The sequence below is a fragment of the Sapajus apella genome, unplaced genomic scaffold (assembly GCF_009761245.1).
Source record: "Sapajus apella isolate SASKATOON/1434 unplaced genomic scaffold, GSC_monkey_1.0 scaffold17, whole genome shotgun sequence".
NCBI classification, from domain to species: domain Eukaryota; kingdom Metazoa; phylum Chordata; class Mammalia; order Primates; family Cebidae; genus Sapajus; species Sapajus apella.
In genome coordinates this window covers 12,748,055-12,774,642 of record NW_022436957.1, presented here as the reverse complement: position 1 = coordinate 12,774,642, position 26,588 = coordinate 12,748,055, and the positions used below count along the sequence as shown (strand labels likewise).

The 26,588-nt window shown below is 40.2% G+C and overlaps 1 protein-coding gene and 1 long non-coding RNA gene across 10 annotated transcripts in view; one reads left to right on the top strand and one right to left on the bottom strand.

Moving 5' to 3' along the window:
• Positions 1 to 26,588, bottom strand: part of REPS2 (RALBP1 associated Eps domain containing 2) — a 221,826-nt gene that overhangs the window by 141,133 nt on the left and 54,105 nt on the right. For all 9 annotated transcript variants that reach the window (XR_004271124.1, XM_032285998.1, XM_032286002.1 and 6 more), the window contains exon 2: positions 11,878 to 12,001. Coding sequence is in view for 8 of the 9 variants with exons in the window: in XM_032285998.1 (XP_032141889.1) it covers positions 11,878 to 12,001 (124 nt within the window). In the remaining variant the exon portion in view is untranslated. The remainder of the gene's footprint in view (positions 1 to 11,877; positions 12,002 to 26,588) is intronic.
• Positions 1,268 to 17,986, top strand: LOC116556707. Its single transcript, XR_004271125.1, has 3 exons — positions 1,268 to 1,280; positions 2,917 to 2,920; positions 17,785 to 17,986. It is a non-coding gene; the product is annotated as an uncharacterized LOC116556707 (long non-coding RNA).

Here is a 26,588-nt window from a genome sequence, read left to right as displayed (position 1 = left end):
TGCCACTGCACTCCAGCCTGGGTGACGGAGTGAGATTCTGTCTCTCAAAAAAGAAAAGAAAAAAAGAAATACCTCAATTTCCTCAATCCATTAAAAAAATGTAACAGCATAAATGCAATAATAAATAGCAAGTAACATTGAGCCCCATTAGCTAGATAATATGGAGTGGAGGGTGCTGGGCAGAGAGCCCATGTTCCATCAAAATGACAGTTGCTGTTCACTCTCCTTCAATGTTATCTGCCAGAAAAAGAACGTGAGCTACATATATACTTGTGAGTTTTATAGTAGTCACATTTAAAAGGTATTTTTTTAAAAAAGTGAAATAAGCTGGTCACGAAAAGACAAGTACTGTGTGGTTTCACTTATATGAGACATCAAGAGTAGTCAAACTCATTGAAGCAGAAAGCAGATGGGCAGGCCAGTTGCAACAGCTCATGCTTATAATCCCAGCACTTTGGGAGGCTGAGGTGGGCAGATTACTTGAGGTCAGGAGTTCATGGCTAGCCTGGCCAACATGGCAAAGCCCCATCTCTACTAAAAATACAAAAATTAGCTGGGTATGGTGGTGCATGCACCTGTAATCCCAGCTACTTGGGAGGCTGAGGCATGAGAATCTCTTGAGCCTGGGAGGCAGAGGTAGCGGTGAACCATGATCATGTCACTGTACTCTCTCTCTCAAAAATGGGAAGGTGTTTAATGAGTACAGAATTTCCATTTTGTAAGGTGAGATGAAAAGGTTTTAGAAATTAGTTACGTAACAATGTGACTATATTTAACATTACTGAATTACACATTTAAAATGGTTAAGATGGGAAGTTTTATTTGTATTTTATCACAACTAAAAAAATTCTAATTTCAAAACATTTTAAATGGTGAAATTGTAATAATCTATTTTAACAATATTATTTCAACATGTAATCAACATAAAGTATTAATGAAATATTTTACATTATTTTTTCATATTGTCTTCAAACTCCTGTGTATATTTTATCCTCCTTGCATGCCTCAATTCGTACTTACCAAATTTTATATGCTCAACAGCTACTGGCTGCCATACTGAAACAGCACAGCTCTAGCTGATAGTTGCTACATGGGAATGTGAGCCATTGTGGCCAGAAATCTGTATTTTACTAAGATATAATGCTAAATGTAAGCAACTGATTGATTTCTTTTTTAATTATGTAAAGAGTATTTTGTATGGAGGGATGACTTATAGGGAACTGTATGTGTTCCACTTGAAGAATTTTGACAAATACATACATACGTATGTATGTGTGTGTGTATATATATATACATATATATACACATATATATGTGTGTGTGTATACATACATATATATATATATATATCCATCCCTGTAACCAACACCCAAATTAAGATACAGAATTTTCTTTCATGTTTCTTTCCAGTAATCTCCTCCCTTTGTTCCACCCAGCAACCTCTGTACTTTCTATACTTGCAGATTATCTTTGCCATTATGAAACTTCATAAACTGAATCATACAATATCTGTTCTTGTGACTAGCTTCTTTTACAACCTTTTTGTCTGTGATAATCACTCAATGCATTGTACACATAGTTCATTCTTTCTTTCTTTCTTTTTTGAGATGGAGTCTAGCTCTGTCGCCAGGCTGGAACATGGTGGTGTGATCTCGGCTCACTGCAACCTCCGACTCCCTGATTCAAGCTATTCTCCTGCCTCAGCCTCCTGAGTACCTGGGATTACAGGCACACACCACCACACCCAGCTAATTTTTGTATTTCTCGTAGAGATGGGGTTTTACCATGTTGGCCAGGATGGTGTCGATCTCCTCCTGACTTCCTGATCCGCCTGCCTTGCCCTCCCAAAGTGCTGGGATTACAGGTGTGAGCCACCATGCCCGGCCCATTCTTTTTCATTGCTATGGAATAATCCACTTTTAAAAATATATTGAGCTGCAAGCAGTAGCTCACACCTGTAATCCCAGCACTTTGGGAGGTCAAGGTGGGCAGACTGCTTGAGCTCAGGAGTTCGAGACCAGCATGGGCAACATGGCGAAAACCCATCTCTACAAAAAAAAAAAACACACAAAAATTAGCCAGGTGTGGTGGTGCACACCTGTAGTCCCAGCTACTCAGGAAGCGGAGGTGGGAGGATGGTTTGAGCCTGAAAGTTGCAGGTTGCAGTGAACCAATACAGCGCCACTGCAGTCCAGTCTAGGCAACAGAGCAATACCCTGTTTCAAGAAAAATTTAAAAAAGAATATATTGAAATTTTTACTCCATTATCCTGTGATGAACATTTGGGTTGTTTCCAGTGCAAGACCATTGTGAAAAGCTGCTGTGACATTCTTATAAATGTTTTTTGATGGACACGAATTTATTTATCTTGGGTGTATACCTAAGAGCCAAATCCAGTCTGCTGCCTATTTCTGTACATCCCACAAGTACAATGTTTTAGTATTGGGAAAAAAATCAAAAGAAAAATATTTCATGATGTGAAAACTATATGAAATTCAAATGTCAGGCTAGGTGCAGTGGCTCATACCTGTAATCTCAGCACTTTGGGAGACCAAGGCAGGCGGATCATTTGAGGTCAGGAGTTTGAGACTAGCCTGACCAACATGGTGAAATCCTGTCTCTACTCAAATACAAAAATTAGCCAGGCGTAGTGATGAATGCCTGTAATCCCAGCTACTCAGGAGGCTGAGGCAGGAAAATTGCTTGAATGCAAAAGGCAGAGGTTGCAGTGAGCTGAGATTATGCCACTGCAGCACTCCAGCCTGGGTGACAAGAGTGAGGCTCTGTCTCAAAAATTAAAAATAAAAAATTTTTAATTTCAAATTTCAGTGTTCATTAATAAAGTTTTATTAGCACACAGCCATGCTCCTCTGTTTACATGTTGTTCATGGCTACTTTCATATTATAACAACAGAGTTAAGTAGTTGTGACCAAAATCATACTGCCCACAAAGTCTATCTGGCCCTTTATAGAAAAAGGTTGCTAATCCTTGTCTTACAGAATTCAATGGTTGAAGTGAAGTATGGTCCTACTAAATCAATAAAATTGCATTTAACAGAAAATATTTTACAGTGTTTGAAGTCTTTCATTTAAATAATTTAATTAAACATTCAGTTTCTCGGTCACACTAGCCACACTGCCACACTTCAAGTGCTCAATAGCCACATGTGGCAAGTGGCTACCATATTAAATAACATAGCTTTTCTACAATGTTTGACAAGGGATTCCCTGATTTTGTGCTTACAACAACTCTATAACGCAGGTGCTGTTGTTATATCTTTTCCTCCAGTGAGTCACTTGAAACAGAGAAATTAAGAAACTTGCCTGAGGCCACACAAATAAAAGGTAATGGAGGAAAGATTCAAAATGAGGCAGCCTATTGCTGGGACCTACATTCCCAGTCACAAGGCTATATTGCCATCCTGAGTATTAAAATTCTTTCAAGTACAGATTTGAACATTTAGCATGAAACTGTGCCATTTCAGAAAATGACCTACAGAAAACCTGCTCAAATATCTGCATTTTGCAGGTGAGGAAATAAGCCCAAGAAAGGGAGAACAAGACTTGTCTCAGTCATGCAGCAATACAGTGGCAGAGCTATGACCTTAACAAAAATTCCTGACTTCTGACTCCTGGCTCCCTTCTCTCCCACTACTTTTTGTTAACCTATTCACTTATATCAGCTACTTATAGGTTAACAAAGAATTATGACAATAATGTTCTACAATTCCAAAGTGAAACCATCCCTACACATTGTCCTGAAATTACTTTGGGGAAAAACAGCAAACAACAACAACAACAAACATCGGGCCAATGTTATCAACCCAGGCCTGGGTAATCAAAGCCATCTAGTCTCCTATTATCTTCCTGTCTACCCACTGATCTGAAATGCGTCTTGCCAATTAGGAAATGGGTAGGTAATAGGTGGATGGTGGGGTGGAGGTTACAACGGGAAGGGTGATCTTATAAATTTCTGACAGAGGAGGATGGTTAATAAGTTAAATTTCCTAATCCCAGGAGTGAGTTAAGAGGTCCACAATCCACTGGGCTCTGCTGCTAGCAAGCAGTATCCCCTTTATTTTACCTCTTTGGTCTTCAATTTCACCACTATGCCTCTTCCAACATATCCTCTATATCCATCCCATACACTGCATTTCTCTGAAGAAGGGCTCTTCACTGGGCTCCACGAACAGGCCATAAGGGTCCAGAAACCCCTGACATTGAAGGGAACATTCTTTACATAATGTCAAGTGTATTTTCTTGCTAAGATACAGAGCTTTTACTGGATTGTCAAAGAATCCTACAACAAATATTTTTGCAAATAAATAAGGTGGGAATCCACAGCTGAGAAGGTTGGGGAGAACCTTTGGGGAGGAACAACAATAGAGCTAACGATAGGGGTATGGTCTAGAGGGACAGAACCCCTAGAAAACACAAGTGCCCAGCCGTATAGGTGAACCCGCATAGGTGAACTTTGTCCAAAGCAGCTCTGTGTCCCTGTAGCAGAGCTGAGAGAGGGGGTAAAGGAAATTGCCAAAGGAATCACTGAGGAAAAAAAAGAAAGGGGGATTAGGTTGAATGTTCATCAGAAAGGATAAGTTGACCTTAGCTTAGCTTAATGGGACATCCCAGCATAGTATTTAATGTTCAAAATACAGACTCTGTATGGACACACACACACACACACACACACACACACACACACACACACACAGCCAGCTATAACCTTACCTCCTAGGCTTCTTTCTTCACCCTTGGGTTTCCTATCCTGTCTTTTCTATGAATTAACAAACTGGTTGTCACACTCAAAAGATTTCTCTCCTAGCCCTAAGATATAGGGAGGGTTTGTCAAATAGGCAAAGCACAGGGACCCCCACCCTCAATTCAACCAGAGAATATCTGCTTTCATCTTTCCTTGAATAAAATAATTCTTGTTTGAAAACAAAGCCACAGAAATAGGACTCAATGCTGCAGAATCCTTCTACCTTTCTTATATGATATTAAAACAAAAACAAAAACAAAAAAAACTAGAGCACAGGAAGCAAGCTGTCGGGATTAGAGTTCCTATATCTTTATCCTTACTTTACAGAAGGCTTTCTCAGTCTCAACATTACTGACATTTTAGACTATATAAGTTTGTTGTTGTTGGAAGAGGGGTCTTGTCCTCTGCAGTGTATGATGTTGAGCAACATTCCTGACCTCTATAGGTTAGATGCCAGGCAGTCCCCCTCCACAGCTGGGACAACCAAAAATGTCTCCTCACATTGCCAAAAATCATCTGAGTTAAGAACAATTGTTTTACAGATAAGGGTGGAGTCAAAGGGAACTCAATGATTTGCCTCAGTATCTTCTTGGCAGTAGAATCGTTACCACAACAGTGGTTCACAAATTTTGGGATTTTACAAAATAGGAAAAATTTCTCCCCCAACAACAACAGCAACAAAAATGAAGAAAGCCAACATAAAGCTGCCAACATTTTATCTCATCAAGAATCTTACCCCAAACTACCCATTATCAATTTCATAAACAACACTTAGCAAGAGGAACCCAAAAAAACCCTAAACTTAGATTTCACTACATTTAGTTTCATAAATAACTCATTTTTTGTCCCAATTCTCTCTCCTTCCACTGAAAACTGTGCCAGACTGCAACCAGACCATAAACCAGTTTGGGGAACACAGCCCCAGAGCCTGCATGAATCATGCCATTGCACTATCAGAGTTCACAGGCTCCCAAAGGGACTACTGAAAAGAAACCATGGGGTCTGTCACATTGATTAAAAAAAAAATACACCCTTATTTTCCCTACTGTAACTGAAATTTAGCATTTCTTCCCATTATGAATATAGGCAATAAGCCATTATAGTTTCACTAGCAATACCTATAACTTTGTTACCTATCAGATCAGGTATTTTTATATCACATTACAGTTGTAGACATCTTTAAGTATTATTTATGCATATTACTACTTTGAAAAAGTAGTGGTTATTTCAATCACTGTTAGATGTTTTACTTAATGCATTAATAAACAAGCATGTATGTTTTGGGGTTTGGGGGTGGTTGCTCACTGCAACCTCCACCTTCTGGGTTCAAGCTAGTCTCCTGCCTGAGCCTCCTGAGTAGCAGGGAATACAAGCATGTGCCACTAGGCCCAGCTAATTTTTGTATTTTTAATAGAGGCTAGGTTTTACCATGTTGGCCAGGACGGTCTTGAACTCCTGGCCTCAAGTGATCTACCTGCCTCGGCCTCCCAAAGTGCTGGGATTATAGTTATGAGCCACCGCGCCAGGCCTAGAAGCATGTATGTTGTTTTATAACAATTTCTTTTAACTATTTTAGTGATTATTTTCGTATAATTGGTTTCCATTATAATCCTGTGTCTTTGTTGCATTTAAAACATCATTCTGAGAAGGGGTCCACACGCTTCAGACTGCCAAGGGGGCTCCTGGCACAAAAATGATGAGAAATCCTACTCTAGGTCCCTCCTAACCTTCCCTTAGTCCTCACATGTGCTCAAGTTCAGGCCCTGGAAAGAAAAGTAAGAGCAGGTCCCAGGGCAAATGTTCACCACATGATTTCCTCATCAGAAATTCTCTACCAGTCCTCAATTTTCACCTTCTTTTTTTCTGCCTTCCAAGTAAGCTGTTTCGCCATCTGTTTAACCCCAGCTCAGACTAGGGTGGAGCTAGAGAGATACCTAGTGCCGTGCAGCACCCTAGTTCAGTTGCATCTACTATAACTATATATATATTTGTGTGTATATATATATATATAGTTACATATATATATTTGTGTATATATATAGTTATAGATATGTTTTTGTATATATATAGTTATATATATGTTTTTGTATATATATATTATACACACACACACACACACACACACACACACACACAGAGTTTAAGCAAAGGTCTTGAAAATGCTTGATGCAGCTTTCATTCTCAAATCTGTCTCCATATAAGAATCACCTGGAAAGCTGTTAAAAATCCTGATGCTCAGACTGGATCTCAGACAAATGAAATGAGAATTTCTGGAGATGGACCCAGGCATCTGTATTTTTTACTTTATATTTAAAGCTCTCCAGATGATTCTCAAGTACAGACAAGGTTGAGAATCAGTGCCTGAGAAAGATGATATGCAGACTGAGATGACTTCTGTAAAAACTCCTCTGGAGTTCCAGGAGAATCCAAATTCCAATCGTTATAGACTAAAGAGTGACAGATGATTAAGACACCCTCCCTATGCATAAACATGCATCTCTTCACTTATTCATTCAACCAATACACACTGAGTGCCTATAATGCCTCACAATGCAAGGGGTGCCAGATCCTCTTCCCTCCCCCTTACGCAAGCTGGAAAAGTGAAGAAGACAGACAAAAAACTAGTGAAATCTGTAAGGAATATTTACAAACTCTGCTAAGTGCTATCAGGAAATAGATGCTGGGAAAGAACAAAGTGGGGAGGAGACTGCCCTGCAGAAGCATTAACCAGCAGGCCCACCAAAGGATCACCTCACTTCCTAGGGATATGGACTTCTGCTCTGACTTACTGTTTACTCTTGGTTGGGCATTTGATAATCCTGAAAGGGTAGATATTAACTTGGAAAAAACTGTTAGCTAACAAGTAATTCTTGTCTGATGGCAATGCAAATACATTCGTCTTAGAAAAAAATACAATAGCCAGGTTGCACTTGTATTACCCTGTAGGGTGTTACAGGTTTATACCTAATTTAGCAATTCTAATCCAGTATCATTTCTATGACTATAAATAAGTCTGACTCTCTATACTCTCTTGAACCAGTTTTACCATATGCTAGTTCCTTCATGAATTAATGAATCTGACAGAACTACTTTAGGCAGGATAGTAGGGACAGGCTCTCAATCCTGAAGGTTAGGAAGGAGCCAGCCAGGGGAAGCAGAAAGGAAGAACAGATCCCCAGGAACCCAAGACCGCAAGATAAAATGGGCATATGGCTTACAGCAGGAAAGAGGTCACCCAGAAATGGCTAGAAGGCCACTGAGACTGGGGAACAGGTAGCGAGCAAGGGGTTGAGGTTTGAGATCAGGATGGAAAAGTGGCAAGAACTAGATTGTGTACGGCATTACAGAACAGTGTAGGAACTTTGAATGTTGTACAAAGTACAACAAGCAAACTACTGGAGGGTTTAAAGGAGGAAGATGGAATAATCTGCTGTGTATTTTGAAAAGATCATACTTTCAAAAGTAGGAAAAGAGGCTGAGTATGGCGGCTCATGACTATAATCCCAGCACTTTGGGAGGCTGATGCAGGAGAGTGAGTCCAGCAGCTCAAGGCCAGCCTGGGAAACATCACAAAACACCCCCATCTCTACAAAAAGGCATATATATTAGCCAGGCATGGTGGTGTATCCCTGTAGTCTCAGCTACTCAGGAGGCTGAGGCAGGAGGATCATTTGAGCCTAGGAAGCAGAGGCTGTAATGAGCCATGATTGCACACTGCACTCCAGCCGAGGCGACAGAGTGATGCCCTGTCTCAAAAACAAAAAAAAAAAACAAAACAAAAAAACAATTGGGAGGCTGAGACGGGCCGATCACTTGATCTCAGGAGTTCGAGACCAGCCTGGACAACATGGCAAAACCCCATCTCTACAAAAAATACAAAAATTAGTAGGATTAGTAGGGAGTGGTGGCGCATGCCTGCAGTCCCAGCTACTTAGGGGGCTGAGGCTAGAGGATCCCTTGCACTGAGGAGGTCAAGGCTGCAATGAGCTGTGATCGTGCCACACTCCAGCCTGGATGACAGAGCGAGTCTCTCTCAAATAAATAAAAAAAAAAAAAAAAGGTGGGAAAAGAGATCACAATAGAGACAAGAGGAGGGGCTAGGGAGCCAATCCATTGTGGTATCCAGGTAAGTAGTTGAAGGTTGCCTGGTTTAGTAGGGACAAAGAGATAGAGGCAACAAGCAGTGAGATTGGAGCCACGCTGCTAGGATTTTTGACGGATTCTATTAAGAGGTGAGGGTAAAGAAGGAATCCAGGATGACCACTGGGTTTCTGGTTTGTGCGACTGTGGATGGTGGTGGCAGTCACCAAAATGGAAAGGACTGGCGGTTAGAGGGTCACGCATATACACACAGGTGCATGTCATTCATGACATAAGGGTATCCATCCACAACTCCCTGGGTATGACGCCCTGGGTGTGACGAGGCTAGCACACCCTTTCAGATTAGGTTCTCACAGAGTGATCTCTTTGGCCTTCAAGATTTGTGTCATCAGGCATTAAGCTAATAGATTTCAAGCAACAAGCTGGAAAATTCTAAGTGGCAGCTGAAAGTTTGGCCCAATCTTGCCCTAATTCTTATTCAACATATGTTAACTGCAAATAATTTATATTTAATCAATCTTTAAATGAAGGAAGATAATTCAGCATTAACTCCGGGTATATATAAATCTTCAGAGGTAAAAGGCAGCAATGGGTTTATAAAATAAAACTGAGAAAGCCTTATATTTGTGATAAACTGTTAATCCTTTACCCAAGTGATAACTTCAACAATCCTGCTCCCTGCCCTCAGGAAATTTCGCTGCCAATCTGGGCATAAATCAGGTAAAAGACTTAAGTCTAACTTAAACAACAAAAGTTTATTCTGTATACAATAAAACAGCTCTAACTTTCCCAGAACAAAAATTGGAAGATACTATAGTAAAGTGTAATGATCATTTACAATGGAATAAAAACTATCAGTGCCTACCACAAATCCAAATTCAATGTGGTGCAACTTTCAACTAATTAAAGAAAATGACCGCTATGTCTTGCAGCAATGAACACTAAGCCTGCCTGTCAAATGACACTCCATCAAGAAACCTATTCCAGGCCGGGCGCGGTGGCTCAAGCCTGTAATCCCAGCACTTTGGGAGGCCGAGGCGGGTGGATCACGAGGTCAAGAGATCGAGACCATCCTGGTCAACATGGTGAAACCCTGTCTCTACTAAAACTACAAAAAATTAGCTGGGTATGGTGGCGCGTGCCTGTAGTCCCAGCTACTCAGGAGGCTGAGGCGGGAGAATTGCCTGAACCCAGGAGGCGGAGGTTGCGGTGAGCCGAGATCGTGCCATTGCACTCCAGCCTGGGTAACAAGAGCGAAACTCCGTCTCAAAAAAAAAAAAAAAAAAAGAAAGAAACCTATTCCAAAGAACCAAATTCTGTCATACCAAGGGATGCCTTTCGAGTCCGATATTTTTCCCAATCAGAAAATACTACATGATAACAGATTACCAAAAGCATCTTACTAAATAGAAAAAATTGAAACAAGGCTATTTTGCATAGAAATTAAGAGCATGGGGACTGGAAGTAGATCCTGGCTCCAAATTCTACTAACCTTATGTTCTTAGGTAAGTTACTCAACCTCCCTAATGTTCAAATTTCCAATTTATAAGATACGAACAACAGCAGCACCATAGTAGAGACTTGCAGTGTGAAGCGACAGTAGAGACTTGCAGTTGTCTTCTCCTTGCAGGCACAGGAGAGAACTGTGTTCTCCCATCTGCTCTGTGTTGAAGCAGATTAATGTGACACGTTCTGGCCAACACAGTGTGGGCAGCAATAACTTCAGTCATGTCTAGGCCAAAGCATTTAACTACTAGGGTGAGATGGGAACAGGTGTTGTGTTGGAGGTACCACAAGATAAAGCAGCCAGGATCACATAGTCACCACATAGAGAGCAGCTGCCCTGGGTCACACTGACCCACTGCAAAGTGGGAAATTTACCTCCATCTTGTTGAGGCACTGACATTGTGAACAGCATTTGTTATCGCAGCTTACCCTAAGCAATGCAAACCGGCACAAATACCTAATTTAGTAGGGTGTCATGAGGATTAAATGAAGCAGTGTCTGGCACACACTAGCCCCCTGATAAAGATTAGCATGATGACTGCCACCTCCTGATTGGTTAATGTGAAGGGCTTGGTCTTCCACAGCCAGCCATGTATGGCAATCTTTTCAGCCATTTGGATTGTCCTACGTGGTTTCCATGAGCTGGCCATAAATCCTGAATCCACTTGTATGTCAATCAGACTTCACAGGACAGGTGTGAATAGTTAAGAGGTTTTTAATCTCAGAATGAGAAAAAGGGAAAAAAAAGTTCCTGCGTACCTGTATGGACATATGAAAGTAATCTGTATCACAATGAATTATCAGAGAACCTTGGCACATCCCTTGAATAACCATCTTTTTCACAGATTTTTAAAGCCAATCCTCAGGCAGTAGAAATATCGCTAATAGTTGGGGGCTTTGCTTTTTGTTTAAATTGTAGAAAGTGCTCAAGCATATAGTGGGTTGAAGGCAGAGATAGCAAGATAAGAAAATATTAAATCAGAACTTTAAGAAGACAAATTCATTCTGCCAAAATTTTGGTACCCCCCAAGAACTTACTAGCATCAGAATAGTGCTTTGGGAACTGAGAATTAAAGGCTGAGCACTGGCAGGGATGGGAAAGAGAGAAAAGGCATAATTCCACTCAAACTCCCTTGTTATTCTTCCCCTAATCCCTAACAGAGCCTTCAATAACATTATAGATACCTCAAGTGGAAAATTAAACTCAATGTGATTATTTCCCACAGGCTCTAGAATTCCTGGCCCAATCTCATCCTGCTAAAGAATAAAATCTATTTTAACTGTAAATCAGTTAAAATGAACTAATCTCAGCTTACTGTCTGAAGTTTTCTCCCATTTAAAAAAGAAAGAAACTAAGCTACCTACCCGCTAAGTTTTCTTATTTTATTTTGCAGAAGAGTTGGAAGAAGCAAGGAGAAATTCCACAAAGGTTTAAACCCACTAAAAATGGTTCTTATAAATGGGCAACTCTCCATGGACAATAAAACATACAAATGTGAGATACTTACCACATTTAATACTCTCTATCCGCACTGGGAGGCCAGATTGTGCTGCAGCAATTAATTTCAGGGCAACGTAAAATTGTGTTGGACCAAAATAACCAACCCGCTTTGCACCACACAGTTCTGTGATCTGAGAACAGACAAGAAAAACAATGCTGAACACCCAATTTCACCACAGGAAAATGAGATAAGATACATGATGAAATCTCAAAGGTTTCACCTAGTGGCTAATAAAAAAAGTCCCTTGATAACCCATGTGTTCCCAGTGGGCAATTTCCTCTTCCTTCGGTTTAAAGGGAGGCTTTTGATTCAGATTACTAAATTCTACCTATGCATGATGTTTCAGAAGTGAGTCACTGATTATTCCTCCTCTTCCAAAGAGAAAAACAAAGGTGACCAAGGCTAGCTGTTGCTCTGGTTACAAATGAGAGTGACTTTTTCAGGGAGTGGATGCTAATGTTCAAAGTCTAGAAAGTCACTAGGGTGAAAAGAGAACAGATTAGTCATTACCACTATTCATGGATTATTCTAGTTTATCTAAATTAAAAGTGAATTAATTATTTTTATAAAGTCCTCAGGCAAAACAATATCCTAATCTTTGAAATTACATCTTGGGTGCTCAGTTAGGAGGAACAAAAAAGTTCTATACACACATTTTTCAAGACACTGCAATAATTGTCAGTTTCCATCCCATCACCTGGAACAATAACATCCTCCTCCCCACCTAGATTGAATTCAAATGTTACTTTTCTATAGCTCCTTTCCACCTCCCTGATACAGCTTATTTTCCCAATATATTCTCAGAGTACTCTATCCAAGTATCTATTAATGTCCATCACATGATACACTGTCTTAGACTTGCTTCAAAATAAAAGGAGGAAGGGGAAGAGGTGTGGCACATGGGTGAAAGAAGCATAACCAAGAGTTAGTAATTGTTGAAGTTTGGTGATGGGTGCGTGCTTTTGAAAATCTCCATATTCCAATTTTTTGTGACTATTTCCAAATTTATCACATTATAATTATCTGCTTATCTCTGCTTCCCATTAAAATGTCTTCTCTTCAAGGGCAGGAGGCAACTTCCATTCATCTCCTAGCATAAGGATAGGCACCCAAGATACAGTCAATAAATGCTCAATCAAGTGAATGAAACATACCCTCAAAAATAAAATATCTCTGAGTTTTATAACATAGCCCTTATTGTGAATATATACATTACACATCTTACACATCTTAAGATATCCCACACATGGAAAAAATCACATCAACATTAGTATAGTTCCAACATCAAGATAGTTGTCTTGCAGAATAGCTCCTAATATTAAGAAATTGTAGGCCAGGCACAATGGCTCACGTCTATAATCTCAGCACTTTGGGAGGACTCAAGGAAGATCGCTTGAGGCTAGGAGTTCAAGACTAGCCTGGGCAACATAGAAAGACCCCATCTCTATTTTTAAAAAAGAAAAAAAATAGTAATCCTTGGTATATGAAAAAAAATAACAACTGTATTTTCAGTGATTGATAACTTTCTATCAAGTTAACTTTCAGTTGCTCCATTACCGTAACTACCACATCAAACTGGAAAGCTCTTAACTACACATAACTGAAATTGCTGGTAAAACATTTATGGTACTTGAAGACTAATACCTTAATTTGACATTAGCAAACGACCTTATTTACTTTGAAAACTGTCCCTTGGTCCCATATCACCACTAGAATCATTGCTTTGGAGCCAAAGTAGAATATATACACATAAGTGAGCAAAGCCCATAGGTTACTTTTCTTGCTCTTTGTACACCAAATCTCCAAGAGACATACCAACAACATTCTGAAATATTCAAGCCTCAAGGAAGAGAAAAGAATTATAAGCCTTTGGAACTTACACATAGAGCCTCATAAGCCTAGGATTTCTGAATTAAAAACAACAACAACAACAACAACAAAAACCACAACAGGTTAGTTCTGAAAGGTGTTTTTCATTCGTCAAGGTTCAAAGTTTTCTAAGTTTAAAGTCTTCATGGAAAAGCTCTAAGTTGTGGGTAGAAATGTCTAATGGTATCTAAAGAAAATAAGGTGGAAATAAAAAACAAAGTTTATCCCAGATACTCAATTAGTGGAGATATTTTATATCATTGTTCCTTCAAACAGTACAAATCACTGAGCTTTCTTCAAAATAAAGGGAAAAAAATGAAAAGATTCTACTCCTTTTCTTTAGTCTAAATTCCAAACCTGTAACACTTCCAGCTGAATCCATCTTAGGTTACACATTGTGCAAATTCCTAATACAGAATAAGAACGTATGGACTTGTGTTTTCTCAGGTGGAAGGCAAGAGATGAAAAAAAAAGGAATAGATGAAATCAATTTCCTTACAGCTTACAGATGTACACTAAATGTCTGGGATGCTGGATACAAATCAGAAAAATTCACCGACCATTTGGGAGAAATCGGAACAAAGTTCTAGAAGGAGGTTGAAGGCCACTAAAATAGCTTCCCTCCTACCTAATTCTGCAAGATTAGGTTACTGTGCTGAGTAACCAGTCCACACATGCTCCAGTTTGCCTGAAATAATACTTTGTTTCCTGGCTGAAATCTAATAAATTTTCAGAACTGTTCAAAAGTTTAAATAAGCTTTTCTCTTTCAAGTATTATTAAAGGTTTCCTTAGAAATATTTAAAAATATAAAAACTCTTAGTGGGAGGGCCTGGAAGAATTCTCCAAGAGCACCCCTATTTTCTATTCTCCCTCTGCTCCAGCTAGCAAAATCCAGATTCTTCGCTCTTGCCTCGACTGTTTCAGGTCCCGTCCCCAGGCACACACACCTTCACACACCAGCTTCCATATTCTATGCAATAATTCACACATTAGAAATAAGATTTTGCTTTTTTAAAGAGAAAGGGTGTTATAATTCTTTAGAAACATTCTTTGAAAACATCTTTATGCATCTGTGAACACATAATGTTCCAAGATGTAAGCTACTCCTACCTTGCAAATCAATTTTGGAAGCTATGTTATCTTTTAAATCCCCCAAGATGCCATTTAATTTAGGTCTAGTAAGCCTACAATAAACTATAAGCCAAATCCAGTCCAGATGCTAAATACAAGCTATATTGGCATAGGTTATGGCCCAGATCTGATTTGTCAGCATTCTTGGGCCAAGGCCCAAAACTCACCCCAGTGGCAGGGAAGACTCAGCCTGCCACTCTGGCTCAGATGTAATCTAAAAAAGGAGAAGACTCTGGGCAAAAAAAAAAAAAAAAAAAAAATCTGGAACATCACTAGTGGAAGCAAGCATCAGTACAGCATCCAGAAACCATTTGGCAATATCCATAAGAATTACAATTTACTTTTTGACCAAGCAATTCTATGGCTAGAAATTCATATTCCATTTTACATTAGCAAAATGACATATGCATGTGGTCATTAATACAGTATTGCCTAAGTCACAGACTAGAAAACTAGAAAACACTTAGAGGTCCACCAGCTAAGATATTAGTTTAATTAATTGTGGTTGATCCACACAATGGAATTCTAAGCAGCTCTGGTGGACATTTGCCATATCTGTGACTCCATCATCTTTTGAAGTCTTTCTCTATTTGCAGAAATTTTACCTATTACAAGTCCCACCTCCCAGTTTAAAAGTTGAGAATAAAATTCCCAGACTCAACTGAAGCTAAGATGCAAATGTGTCACCTAGTCTCCACTAATCAGACACATCCACACCAGACTTTGCTTTAGAAGTGAGAAATGTAAGGCAAGAGGCTCTTCTCAGAGCTTCTACTTTTGCAGGTGTCACTGCTAGGCTGCCTTCCTTGTGCAGGAGTGGAGGTAGAAGCAGTTGCACTTAAGTCAAATACCTAGCATCTGCTGTTCAGTGGAGGCAGCAGCATGGATGGCTTCCACTTATTACTAATACTATGTGTGTCTTGGGGCTTTGTTTCTGTGCACTCAGATGCCAGCCTATTCCTCTAGCCCTCCAAAGGGTTCCATGAGTTACCTAAAATCCTAATCCCTTTTTGACTTAACCATCTAGGCTGGATTCAGTTGTTTGCCATAAAAACCACCAATTAACAAAGAAAAAGGAAGCTCTTTTCATGCCGATATAGAAAAATCATCATGCCAAAGTATTAAAAAAAAAAAAAAAAAGCAAGGTGCACAGAAAGCAGTTGTACAGTAGGTATCATTTCTTCTGAAAGAGTGTTGAATATAGATGCATTTATTTATATTTTCATAAGCCATCTCCAGAAGTTGAAACAAACAAAATTGACTTTTGGATGCCTTCAGGGAAGAACACAAGGTGACTACGTCACAGTGGGGAGAAAGAGTTTTTTTGTTTTTTTTGTCTTTTGTTTTTGTCTTTGTTTGTTTTTATTTGTTTGTTGGGAGAAAGAGTGTACTGCATATTATTTTGTACCTCTTCAATTCTGAATCATGTGGATATATCATTCATTTTATTTTTTTAGATAGGGTCTCATTCTGTCATCCAGGCTAGAGAGCAGTGGTGCAATCACAGCTCATTGCAGCCTCAACCCCCCCGGCTCAAGTAATCCTCCAACCTCAGCCCTCTGAAAATAGCTGGGAATACAGGCATATACCATCATATATGACTACTTTTTTTATGTTTTGTAGAGATGGGGGGGTCTCCCTATGTTTCCCAGGCTGGTCTTGAACTCCTGGACTCAAGCAATCCGCCTACCTTGGCCTCCCAAAGTGCTGGGATTATAGAAATGAGCCACCACACCCGGACATTATTATCTATTAAAAATAAGATCAGAAAAGTTGTAAAGAATACAACCTAACCCCAAGTCAGCAAGAAATATTAAAAACATACCGCAGAACCATTCCCCTTCTATCTGCTATAATTTCTAAACAAAGTACCCAAGTGGAATTCAGTCCCATTTGGGTCACCAGGATTTTGTTACCCACACAATGGGTGGGTTCAATCACTTGGCAGGTTATAGTCCAATGACCCCAACCAAGGAGGATATAGCAAGGGGGTTTTATTACTCGCAACAAGTAAGGAAGTCACTGGAGATAGTTCCCCAAAGCAGTGCCTCCCCAAACAAAGATGAAAACAAGGCTTTTATTGGACTGGTTAGCTGAGTCATTGTACAGAGGTGGAGTAAAGGAGTGCAGGCACCAATCATGCTTCTACCTACATGTATAGAAAATGACAAATAAGCTCCTCCCTGGATGGGGTTTTAGTATGGTAATGAGGAGAGTTTGCCAAAATTCATCTGCAACTCAGGCATCTCTGGATCCAATGGGGCTTTTGCTTTTCCAAGACTGAGCTTCTACATGGAACTTTTTTTTTTCCCATTTATTTATTTTATTGCATTTTAGGTTTTGGGGTACATGTGAAGAACATGCAAAATTGTTACATAGGAACACACGTGGCAGTGTGATTTGCTGCCTTCCTCCCCATCACCTACATCTGGCATCACTCCCCTTGCTACATGGAACTTTTTGAAACAAGAACTGAAGGTGCAACAGTTATGCACAGTGCAACCTTGAATTCCTGGGCTTAAACCATCCTTCTGCCTCAGCCTCCTGAGTAGCTGGAACAAGAGGCATGTGCCACTGCACCCAGATAATTTTTTTTTAAATTGTAAAGACAAGGTAGGTCCTTTTTCACAGTACATACCCCAAAAACTGCGGAACCCTGGGTTACAGCTGAACAAAGCTTCAAGAGTCTCCACTCACCAAACTCATATTTAACTCACAAAGGCAGTACTCTTTCTTCTAAGCAACAGAACAAAGCAGTAGTTTGCTTTATTAAAACTAGCTATCTTTGTCAAAGGTGGCACTGTCTAACTGGGCGACTGTTGGAGAAGACACCTGACCTCCCTTGGTCTCATGTACTGGCACTAGCAGTCAGACTGAAACTAGCCCAATAGTCCCATAGACAGTTGTTTTAGATAAACATAGAAACTGACCCTTCTGGTCTTAAAGCTTGAAACTTGTTTGTTTTATCTGAGTTCCTTCCTCAGGAAAGGACCTTCAGGCCTCTCAAAAAAAGTATCAAAGAACTGAAACTCACCAGATCACTGCACCAGAGGACTCTTTGCCCCTCTCTAGGTCATGTTTTCTTACACACTGTTACATTTCTTCCCTGCTATATAAATCCCTAGTTTTAATCAGTCAGAGAGATGGATTTGAGACTGAACTCCCATCTCCTCAGCTGCAGCACCAGATTAAAGCCTTCTTTCTTGACAATACTTCTTGTCTCAGTGATCGGCTGTGTGGCAAGCAACAGGACCTAGACCTGGTATTTCAGTAACAAGACTAGATAGAGTATAGGGCTTTTTTGAGATGCACAAATTCTATAAAAAGGAATTCTATGGGCGAAACCTAAAATTATGGTTTCAACCTCTCCTTCTGATACATACTACTACTTTTTACTATGATTCTCGATACACCTGCTACATTCCCCTACAAGACTATAAGTTTCTTGAGGGCAAGTCCTGCATTTTAAAAATCATCTTTGCATTCCCCACAGCACCCATCTGATTGATTTCCAACTAAGAAGGCTCATGAAATAAAATACATATGTATCCTGGATTTTAACTCTTCATGGCATGATGAAAACCCCTACATAGTGTGTTCAGTATCTTTGAATATTGAATTATGTCAGTCTTATCAACCTATTCAAACAAATTAATTGTTTAAAGTCTTAAGGGATCAGAGATGCCACCTGATCATAGGATATCAAGAAATAGAACCTCAGGTAAGTCATTTTGTAATCACCTTATTCCATGAAGGAAAGCCAAAGAGAAATACAACACAGCCTACCAGAAATTTACTCAGCCTTTGCTTGGGAGGATAATTTTAAAATCCAGAGATATGTTTAAAAAACAAATAAGAATCAGCATGCCATTTTTCAAATAGAGATGGAGTTTCACTATGTTGCCCAGGCTAGCTTCAAACTCCTGAGCTTCAGTGTTCTTCCCACCTTGGCCTCCCAAAGTGGAGGATTACAGTCATGAACCACTAATTTCAGCTGAGCATGGTTCTTAAAGATGAGAATTCAAAGAAATTCTAACTCAGGCGAGCTGCTTTGGTTACCCCTGACTCCCATGGTGTATTCTCTCCTCTGCTATTAGAGAACTGGCAGAAAGATCTGGGATAATCCGTATAAAATTCATTAGAAGTAGGAACTGAGGTTCTTGCATAATTGATGGGCATACATAGGCTTGACAGAGTGATTCTACGGATGTTTTTATTATGCACCTAGATTGTTTTTCGGAAACAGAAAGGATAATAGGTGCCAATAGCAGTTGATGACAATGATCTCTTATGATTTTTGTAAACTAGGCATTCTTTGGCAAGTCAATACCATGGCTTTACAAGCTGCCCAGCTGGCTGCACACATGCAGGCATGCATCGCCACAGAGTCAGGAGTTCCTTGGGGTTGGCACCTGCCTGGGGTAAAACCAGGATCTAATAACTCAAGGGTGAGAAGAGGGGAAGAAGGCAAGGGAGTGAACCACTAAGGCACAAATGAAGCAGCTACCCCACTAGTTTAGAAGAAAAGAACAGTAGACTCAACAATAAGAACTAACATTTACTGAGGGTAGACTATGTGTCAGGCACTAACTTAAATGTCAGAAATTAATGACATAAAGTAAACACACACATATACAAAAGCAGTCTTCACAGTAGAACTGAGTTAAAATACAAATATGGCTCAGATTACAAAAGAAAATTAGTTTTAGCATTCTGGCCCAGGTTTTGAGGCTCTGCATATCACAGAATTTTTGTACAGCTGGAGGCAGAGAAATCTCAGGTGAACACAAATGTACTGCCAGAATTATATAAAGCTTTAACTGGTTCTGGCAACTCAGACTTATCTCACCAGCCAAAGGATTAGTTTTTCAGACAATTCATTTATTGACATTTTTAGTGCTCTTCAAAAATAAAATTACAGATTTAGGTTATTTGGTATTTTTATAAGTTTGTTGGTTTCTGTCCATTCTATATTTTATATGGAATACTTAATATTTTATGCACACATGCACACACACATATTCACATTTATTTTTTAGAGAAACAAGTGCCTAAGTGAAAGGAGTAGAGCAAGCAAGGGCATTTCAAGTAAATAGAACACCAGTATATTACACATAGATCCTCCACATGCTTCCTGGGGGAATGAATGAATGGAAGTTCAGTCTCAGATCACACTGAAGTTCTTTCTCTCAAGCCAAAATCTAGATCAATTGAGATCCTCTAGCATAGAGCTAAACTCATACCAGGAATACCCATTGTTGGTGGGATAGGCAATCTGACTTCATTAATTTGCTTTCTTCATGGAGTTCCCAGTGAAGACCCAATCCAATTGTTAAAATGATAAGTGTACCCCTCTGACATTCTGGCAGTTCCCTCTGAGGAAGCTGGCCCTATTCAAAGCTGGCTGCTCCAAGGCACACTAAAGCTGGGGAAGGGCCCTGTTTATGACTGTTCTCCCCACAACAAGATCTCATGACAACCAGCACCCTCAGGTCCCGTGCATCACCACAGCAAATCTAAATGGCTTTAAGGGGCTCTGCCCCAACTAACCAGAACCAAGCCCCAAACCTGTCTTGCTATTGGCCCCTCCTTTGACCTAACAGCCACATTATATTGACCAGACTGACCTCTTTCCATGACTGAATCCCCTTTCTGTGTCCAAGGTATACCCATCCATCCGCTTCCCTCTCCAGATACTCATCACTTTAAGGCTTTGTCTTGCTCTCATCTGTCTTTGTCCTGCACCTCATCCCCAGCTACCTGCTGGCACTTTCCTGATACCAAATCTATAAACCTTTCCTACTCTTACATCTCTTGCCACCGAGCAATGCTTGCCAGATGAACATCCGTAGGAGTCAGGCAAATCTCCTCCTACTACCTGGAATCACCTGTAGACACTATTTCATCTTCTTAAACTTTCCACGGACTGATTTGATACAATCTACCTATCCCCCTAAATTGATAGTACCACCACAATGCATGAGCTTAGATATAGGTTTTTATTGCTCCCAAGATGTTTTATCCCACATACAATTCACTGTCCACAATTATGAGCAGGGTGGAAGGGCCCGTCTTCAGCTTTAGTGCCCTGGAGCCACCAGCTTTGAACCAGGCCAGCCTCCTCAGAGCGAGGCTGCCAGAATGTCAGGGAGGCAAGAGGTGCATTTATTATTTTAATAATTGGATTGGGCTAGGTGCAGTGGCTCATGCCTGTAATCCCAGCACTTTGGGAGGCCGAGGCAGGCAGATCACCTGAGACCAGCCTGACCAACATGGATAAAGCCCATCTCTACTAAAAATACCAAATTAGCCAGGCATGGTGGCCCATGCCTGTAATCCCAGCTACTTGGGAGGCTGAGGCAGGGGAATCGCTTGAACCCGGGAGGCGGAGGTTATGGTGAGCCGAGATTGCACCACTGCACTCCAGCCTGGGCAACAAGAGCAAAACTATCTCAAAAAAAAAAAAAAAAAAAATTGGATTGGGTCTTCACTTAACAACTGAGAGAGATTCGATACAAAAAGAGCAAGCCCTGTCCTCAAAGAGTTTCTAATCTCATTGGGGTGTATGCATCTAAGAAGTTTGAGGGAAATGTTCAACATTTATTGAACATCTATTACACACTCTCTAGGCATTGTGCTTTTCTCTTTATGTGTATTATTTCTAATATTTAAATGAATCCTACATGAATTCAAATAAGAATTTCAGAGTTCAGAGAAGTTATTAGAGAAATTCTCAAAAACTAGAAACCATCTGGATTGAAAGATCTTACTGCCCAACAATTTGTATTATAAATGTTACATGAATCAAATTCACTGTGCAAATAGCCAGCCCCTTAGATTCACACAGATACCATTCATTCAGTTCTCTTAGATGGCACACGATGCCAGTGAATGGAGTCTCTGGGCCCACCAACTGAAAGACACATACTCTTTGTACCTTAGCAGCCAGAGATACATCCAAGTTAGGCCCCAATATTTCCTGGTCTTACAAATGGCTATCAGCACACATCTGTGAGAGAGGGAGCAGGTGTAAGGGGAACAACCTCAGAATTATTTTCTCTCAATAAAACTTAAGAACAAACCACAATGCTGGCTTCATCATAACTGTGCTGAAACCAACTGAGCTAACCAGAGTATACAATAGAAACTAATGAACATTTGCCATTTTTCTTTTGGCTGCCTGATATCAGAACCTCTTGCCAGTGTTTATGAAATTTTCCACCTGCTTTCAGCTAAATAAGCTAAAAGTGTCAGATTCTCACTTTCCTGATTTCTTTTCAATCAGGATATAGGCACAGGACCTAACTTCTGCCAGACACCACCCATGCAAGCATTTGTTTTTGTGTTTATTATTATTTAAATAGCTTTGGGGGAACAGATGGTGCTTGGATAAACAACTTACACGGGTAAGTTCTTTAGTTGTGATTTCTGAGATTTTGATGTACCCAGCACCCGAGCAGTGTACACTGTACCCAATGTGTAGTCTTTTATCCCTCAACTACTCCCACCCTCCCCTCTGAGGCTCAAAAGTCCATTGTTTCATTCTTATGCCTTTGCATCCACACAGCTTAGCTCACATTTATAAGTGAGAAAATACAATGTTCAGTTTTCTATTCCTGAGTTACTTCACTTAGAATAATGGTCTCCAACTCCATCCATATTGCTGCAAATGCTATTATTTCATTCCTTTTTATAGCTGAGTAGTATTCCATGGTGTATGTATGTATGTGTGCATATGTGTGTATATGTATATGTGTATATATGTACATATATGTGTACATATACATATAATACACACACACATGCAAAATATATTTTTCTTTATTCATTCGATTGATGGGCATTTGGGCTAGGTCCATATTTTTGCAATTGTGAATTGTGCTGCTATAAACACACGGCATACAGGCATCTGAATCAGTAATGAGTGCTGCAAAACAGCAAGAATAGTAGATGATTGTCTTCTACTGACAGGAGCAACATCCAGTTCCAGGGGCAGCCCCACACCCAATGTCCAATGCAGGCAATGGTGGTGGTGTAGGTGGAGGCATCCAATATTCAGTAGCTACCAATTCTGTGAGGTTTTCTGACTGCAGTTCCAGCAGTACTGCCCCCTAGTTTTGCAGTTTTCAAGCCTTGTCCCCAGTCTTCCTAAAGAAAGATGGAGCTACCCAATATCCTGCCAACAAACTGCTTTTCTGCTTAGATTAGCCATAGGCAAGCTCTGTTATTAACAGGATTGTGTTACTGAGAATCCTGGGTTTTATAGAGGACAGGTCAAAGGTGAGCCTTGATCATTCCAGAGCTTTCAAACTTGACCGTATCAATTATCTACTGTTGTAATAACATACCACCCCAAAACTCAAGTGCCTTAAAGCAACAGCATTCATTTAATTCACAATTCTGGGGGTCAGTAATTTGGGCTGAGTTCAGTTGGGCAATTATACTGATCAAAGGCAGGCACCACTGATCTCAGGTGAGGGTCACTTATGCTTCTACAGTCAACTATTGGGTTGGCTGGGTACTTCCATTTTCCTCCACATAGTCTCTCTTCCTCCAGGAAGCCAGACAGGCTTTTTTACAAGGTGGCAGAGTTCCTAAAGCAGCAAAAAACTGAAGCTCTACCTCACGCCTAGGATCAAAACCCACACAAGTTCTTTTCTACTCTCTCCAAGGGTTAGACCAAATCAACAGGACAGCCAAGATCCTAAGGATAGGGAAACAGACTCTACCTCTTGATGGGAAGAGTTGCAAAGTATTGTGAGAATTCTGCAATATACCATACCTGACTATTTGATAAACAGCACAATGGGGAGGGTGTCACAATAGAGATAATCCTAGGGAATTCTCATTTATTAGAATTGCTTATACCTAGAATCTGTGCTCTCACCACTATTTCCATGAACCATCACCAACTTCAGCCACTGATACAATAGCTAACTAGAAGCAATGAACACAGTGCTGAACCACCGAACACCACAGCCTGTAAACAGTTTGCACAGGTTAGGCCCCGTGAATCTCCTACCCTGCAGGACATACTAAAGAGCATGGGCATAGTCATGTGCCATGTAACACCAGCTCCCTGGCTTTGGCCTTTCTCTGAACCTCAGTTTTCTTCCCCCAGGACTCAAAAACAACATTTTCTGCATATGAAAATAAATAATCTGATCACTTCAGACAGAGGACTATTAACATCCCTAAGTTACAAAAAAGCCTAATATAACTGTAACGGAATCTAAAAAGACTCTGCTCTGAATTTGTTTATTATGATCTTTAAGAAGTTTAACCAAATCCCCCTACCAAGAGACACTCAAATTGGCAGATCCCACAAACATTTATTTAATTGAAACTAGGTGTTTCCTTGGCAACTGTTGAACTGAGAAAGGAAAGACTCCTGCAAGAAGTCTCCATGGAAACCGCCCAGTCCTTGCATCTACCATTCACCTTATACTTTGGCTGGCATTCAAGCACATCAAACCAGCAATAAAAACATAAGTTGGAAGATGGAAGGGCTTTGGGGCAATGAAGAATGTCTATGTTTCATACAGTGAGATTTTTTTCCTGGAAAAAGAAGGCAGAGCCAGTCCAAATATCTGAGGACTCAGAATAAGAAGCCTCTGAATGTTCAACACATTTTTTTTAATACCCCATGTCTTAGTTTGTTGAGGCTGCTAGAACAAAATACCTTAGACTCAGTAATTTATATACAACAGAAATTTATTTCCATTCTGGCGGCTGGAAAATCTAAGATCAAGGTGTCAGCAGATTCAGTGTATGGTGAGAGCTCACTCTCTGCCTCTTAGATGGCACTTTCTTGCTGTGTCCTCACATACTAGAAGGAGCAAACAAGCTCCCTCAAGTCTCTTTTCTAGGAACACTAATCCCATCATGAGAGCTCTGCCCTCATGTACCTCCTAAAGGCCCCACCTCTTAATACTATTACATCAGAGACTAGGCCTCAACATAGGAATTTGGGGGAGACACAAATATTCAAACCACAATACCCTAAAAACAATATCAAAAGCATAGTATATCAGTTTCCTAGGGCTGCTATAATAAAGCACCACAAATTGGGTAGCTTCAAACAACAGAAATGTATTTATTATCTCATAGTTCTGAAGACTGAAAGTCCAAAATCAAGGTGTCAGCGGGTGGGTTCCTTCTAAGGGCTGTGAGGGAGAATCGGCTCCACGTGTTCCACCTGGCTTCTTGCAGCCCCAGCTGGTCCCTGGCTTGTAGATTCACTGCTTCAATCCTCGTCTTCATAGGAGGCTCCCACTGTGTGTGTGTGTGTCTTCACCTGACTGCCTTCTTATAGGGACACTCATCATATTGGATTAGGAGCCCACCCTACTCCAATATAACCTCACCTTAACTTAATTATATCTGCAAAGACCCTTTTTCCAGATAAGGTCACATTTTGAGGTACTAGGGGTTAAGACTTTAATATATCTTTTTGTGGGGGACACAATTCAACCCAGAACACATAGCTTTTATATATTTTATTTTACCTATTCACTAAACATATGTTAAAGCCAATTGATAGCTCTATTTATTTTGTGGTTTAATCTAAATAGAAGGTTCATACTTGGTCAAACAGGCACACCTAGCTACAATGAAATGTGGGCAGTACAACCTTTACTCTGGGTATCCAGGAGCCCAGCTCAAAACTGGAGTTTCTACTGCAAAAGAGAACAAGAGAATGAATATCTCTATTACATAGGCAAAGAAGAATCACTTGGGAAAAACAAGTCTAGTGTCTAGATACCATGGCCCTTAGGTGAAAACCCACTGCATAAATGAAATCATAAAAGTTAACTGTGCTCAGAAAAGACCTTAGAACTGACATTTAAAAACTGGTTTTTTGTCTAGCAAAATCCAGAGGCAAGAGACACTCAAAGGGCACACAGTGAAGAACATCCCAAATTAGAAGCACTTGAGGGAAAAAGTCAATCATACACCTATGCACGGGGACTCACTCACATGGACCCACGTGGCTCCATTTCATAACAAAACTGAGTCAGAACTTCAGAACACCACCAAATACAAAAGTGCTACAGTACTTAGTATTTGTGATTCTGACTCTGTCTGATCCTTTTAGATCCCGGGGTTTTTTTTGTTAGTTTTTTAATTAAACTTTTTATTTTGAGACAACTGTTTTATATGCAGAGGTAATAAATGATACAGAGAGATCCTATGTACCCTTTCCCTACTTCCTCCCAACAGTAACATCTTGCAAAATTATAACACAAAATCATAACTGCAATGTTGACATTGATACAGTCAATAGAGAACATTTCCATGCCCACAAGGACCCTTCAGGATGCTTTTTTTTTTTTTAATTCTGAGATAGAGTCTCACTGTTGTCGCCCAGGCTGGAGTGCAGTGGTGCAATCTCAGCTCACTGCAACCTCCACCTCCTGGGTTCTCCTGCCTCAGGCTCCCAAGTAGCTGGGATTACAGGCACCTGCCACTACCCCCAGCTAATTTCTGTATTTTTAGTAGAAACAGAGTTTCACCATATTAGTTAGGCTGATCTCAAACTCCTGACCTCGAGCAATCCACCCACCTTGGCCTCCCAAAGTGCTGGGATTACAAGCATGAGCCACCACACCTGGCCTCATGATGCCTTTTATAGCCATCCATTTCCTTCCTGCCCTTGCCCCCTCAACTCCTGGCATGCACTAATCTCTTCTCCCTTTCTATAATTTTGTCACTT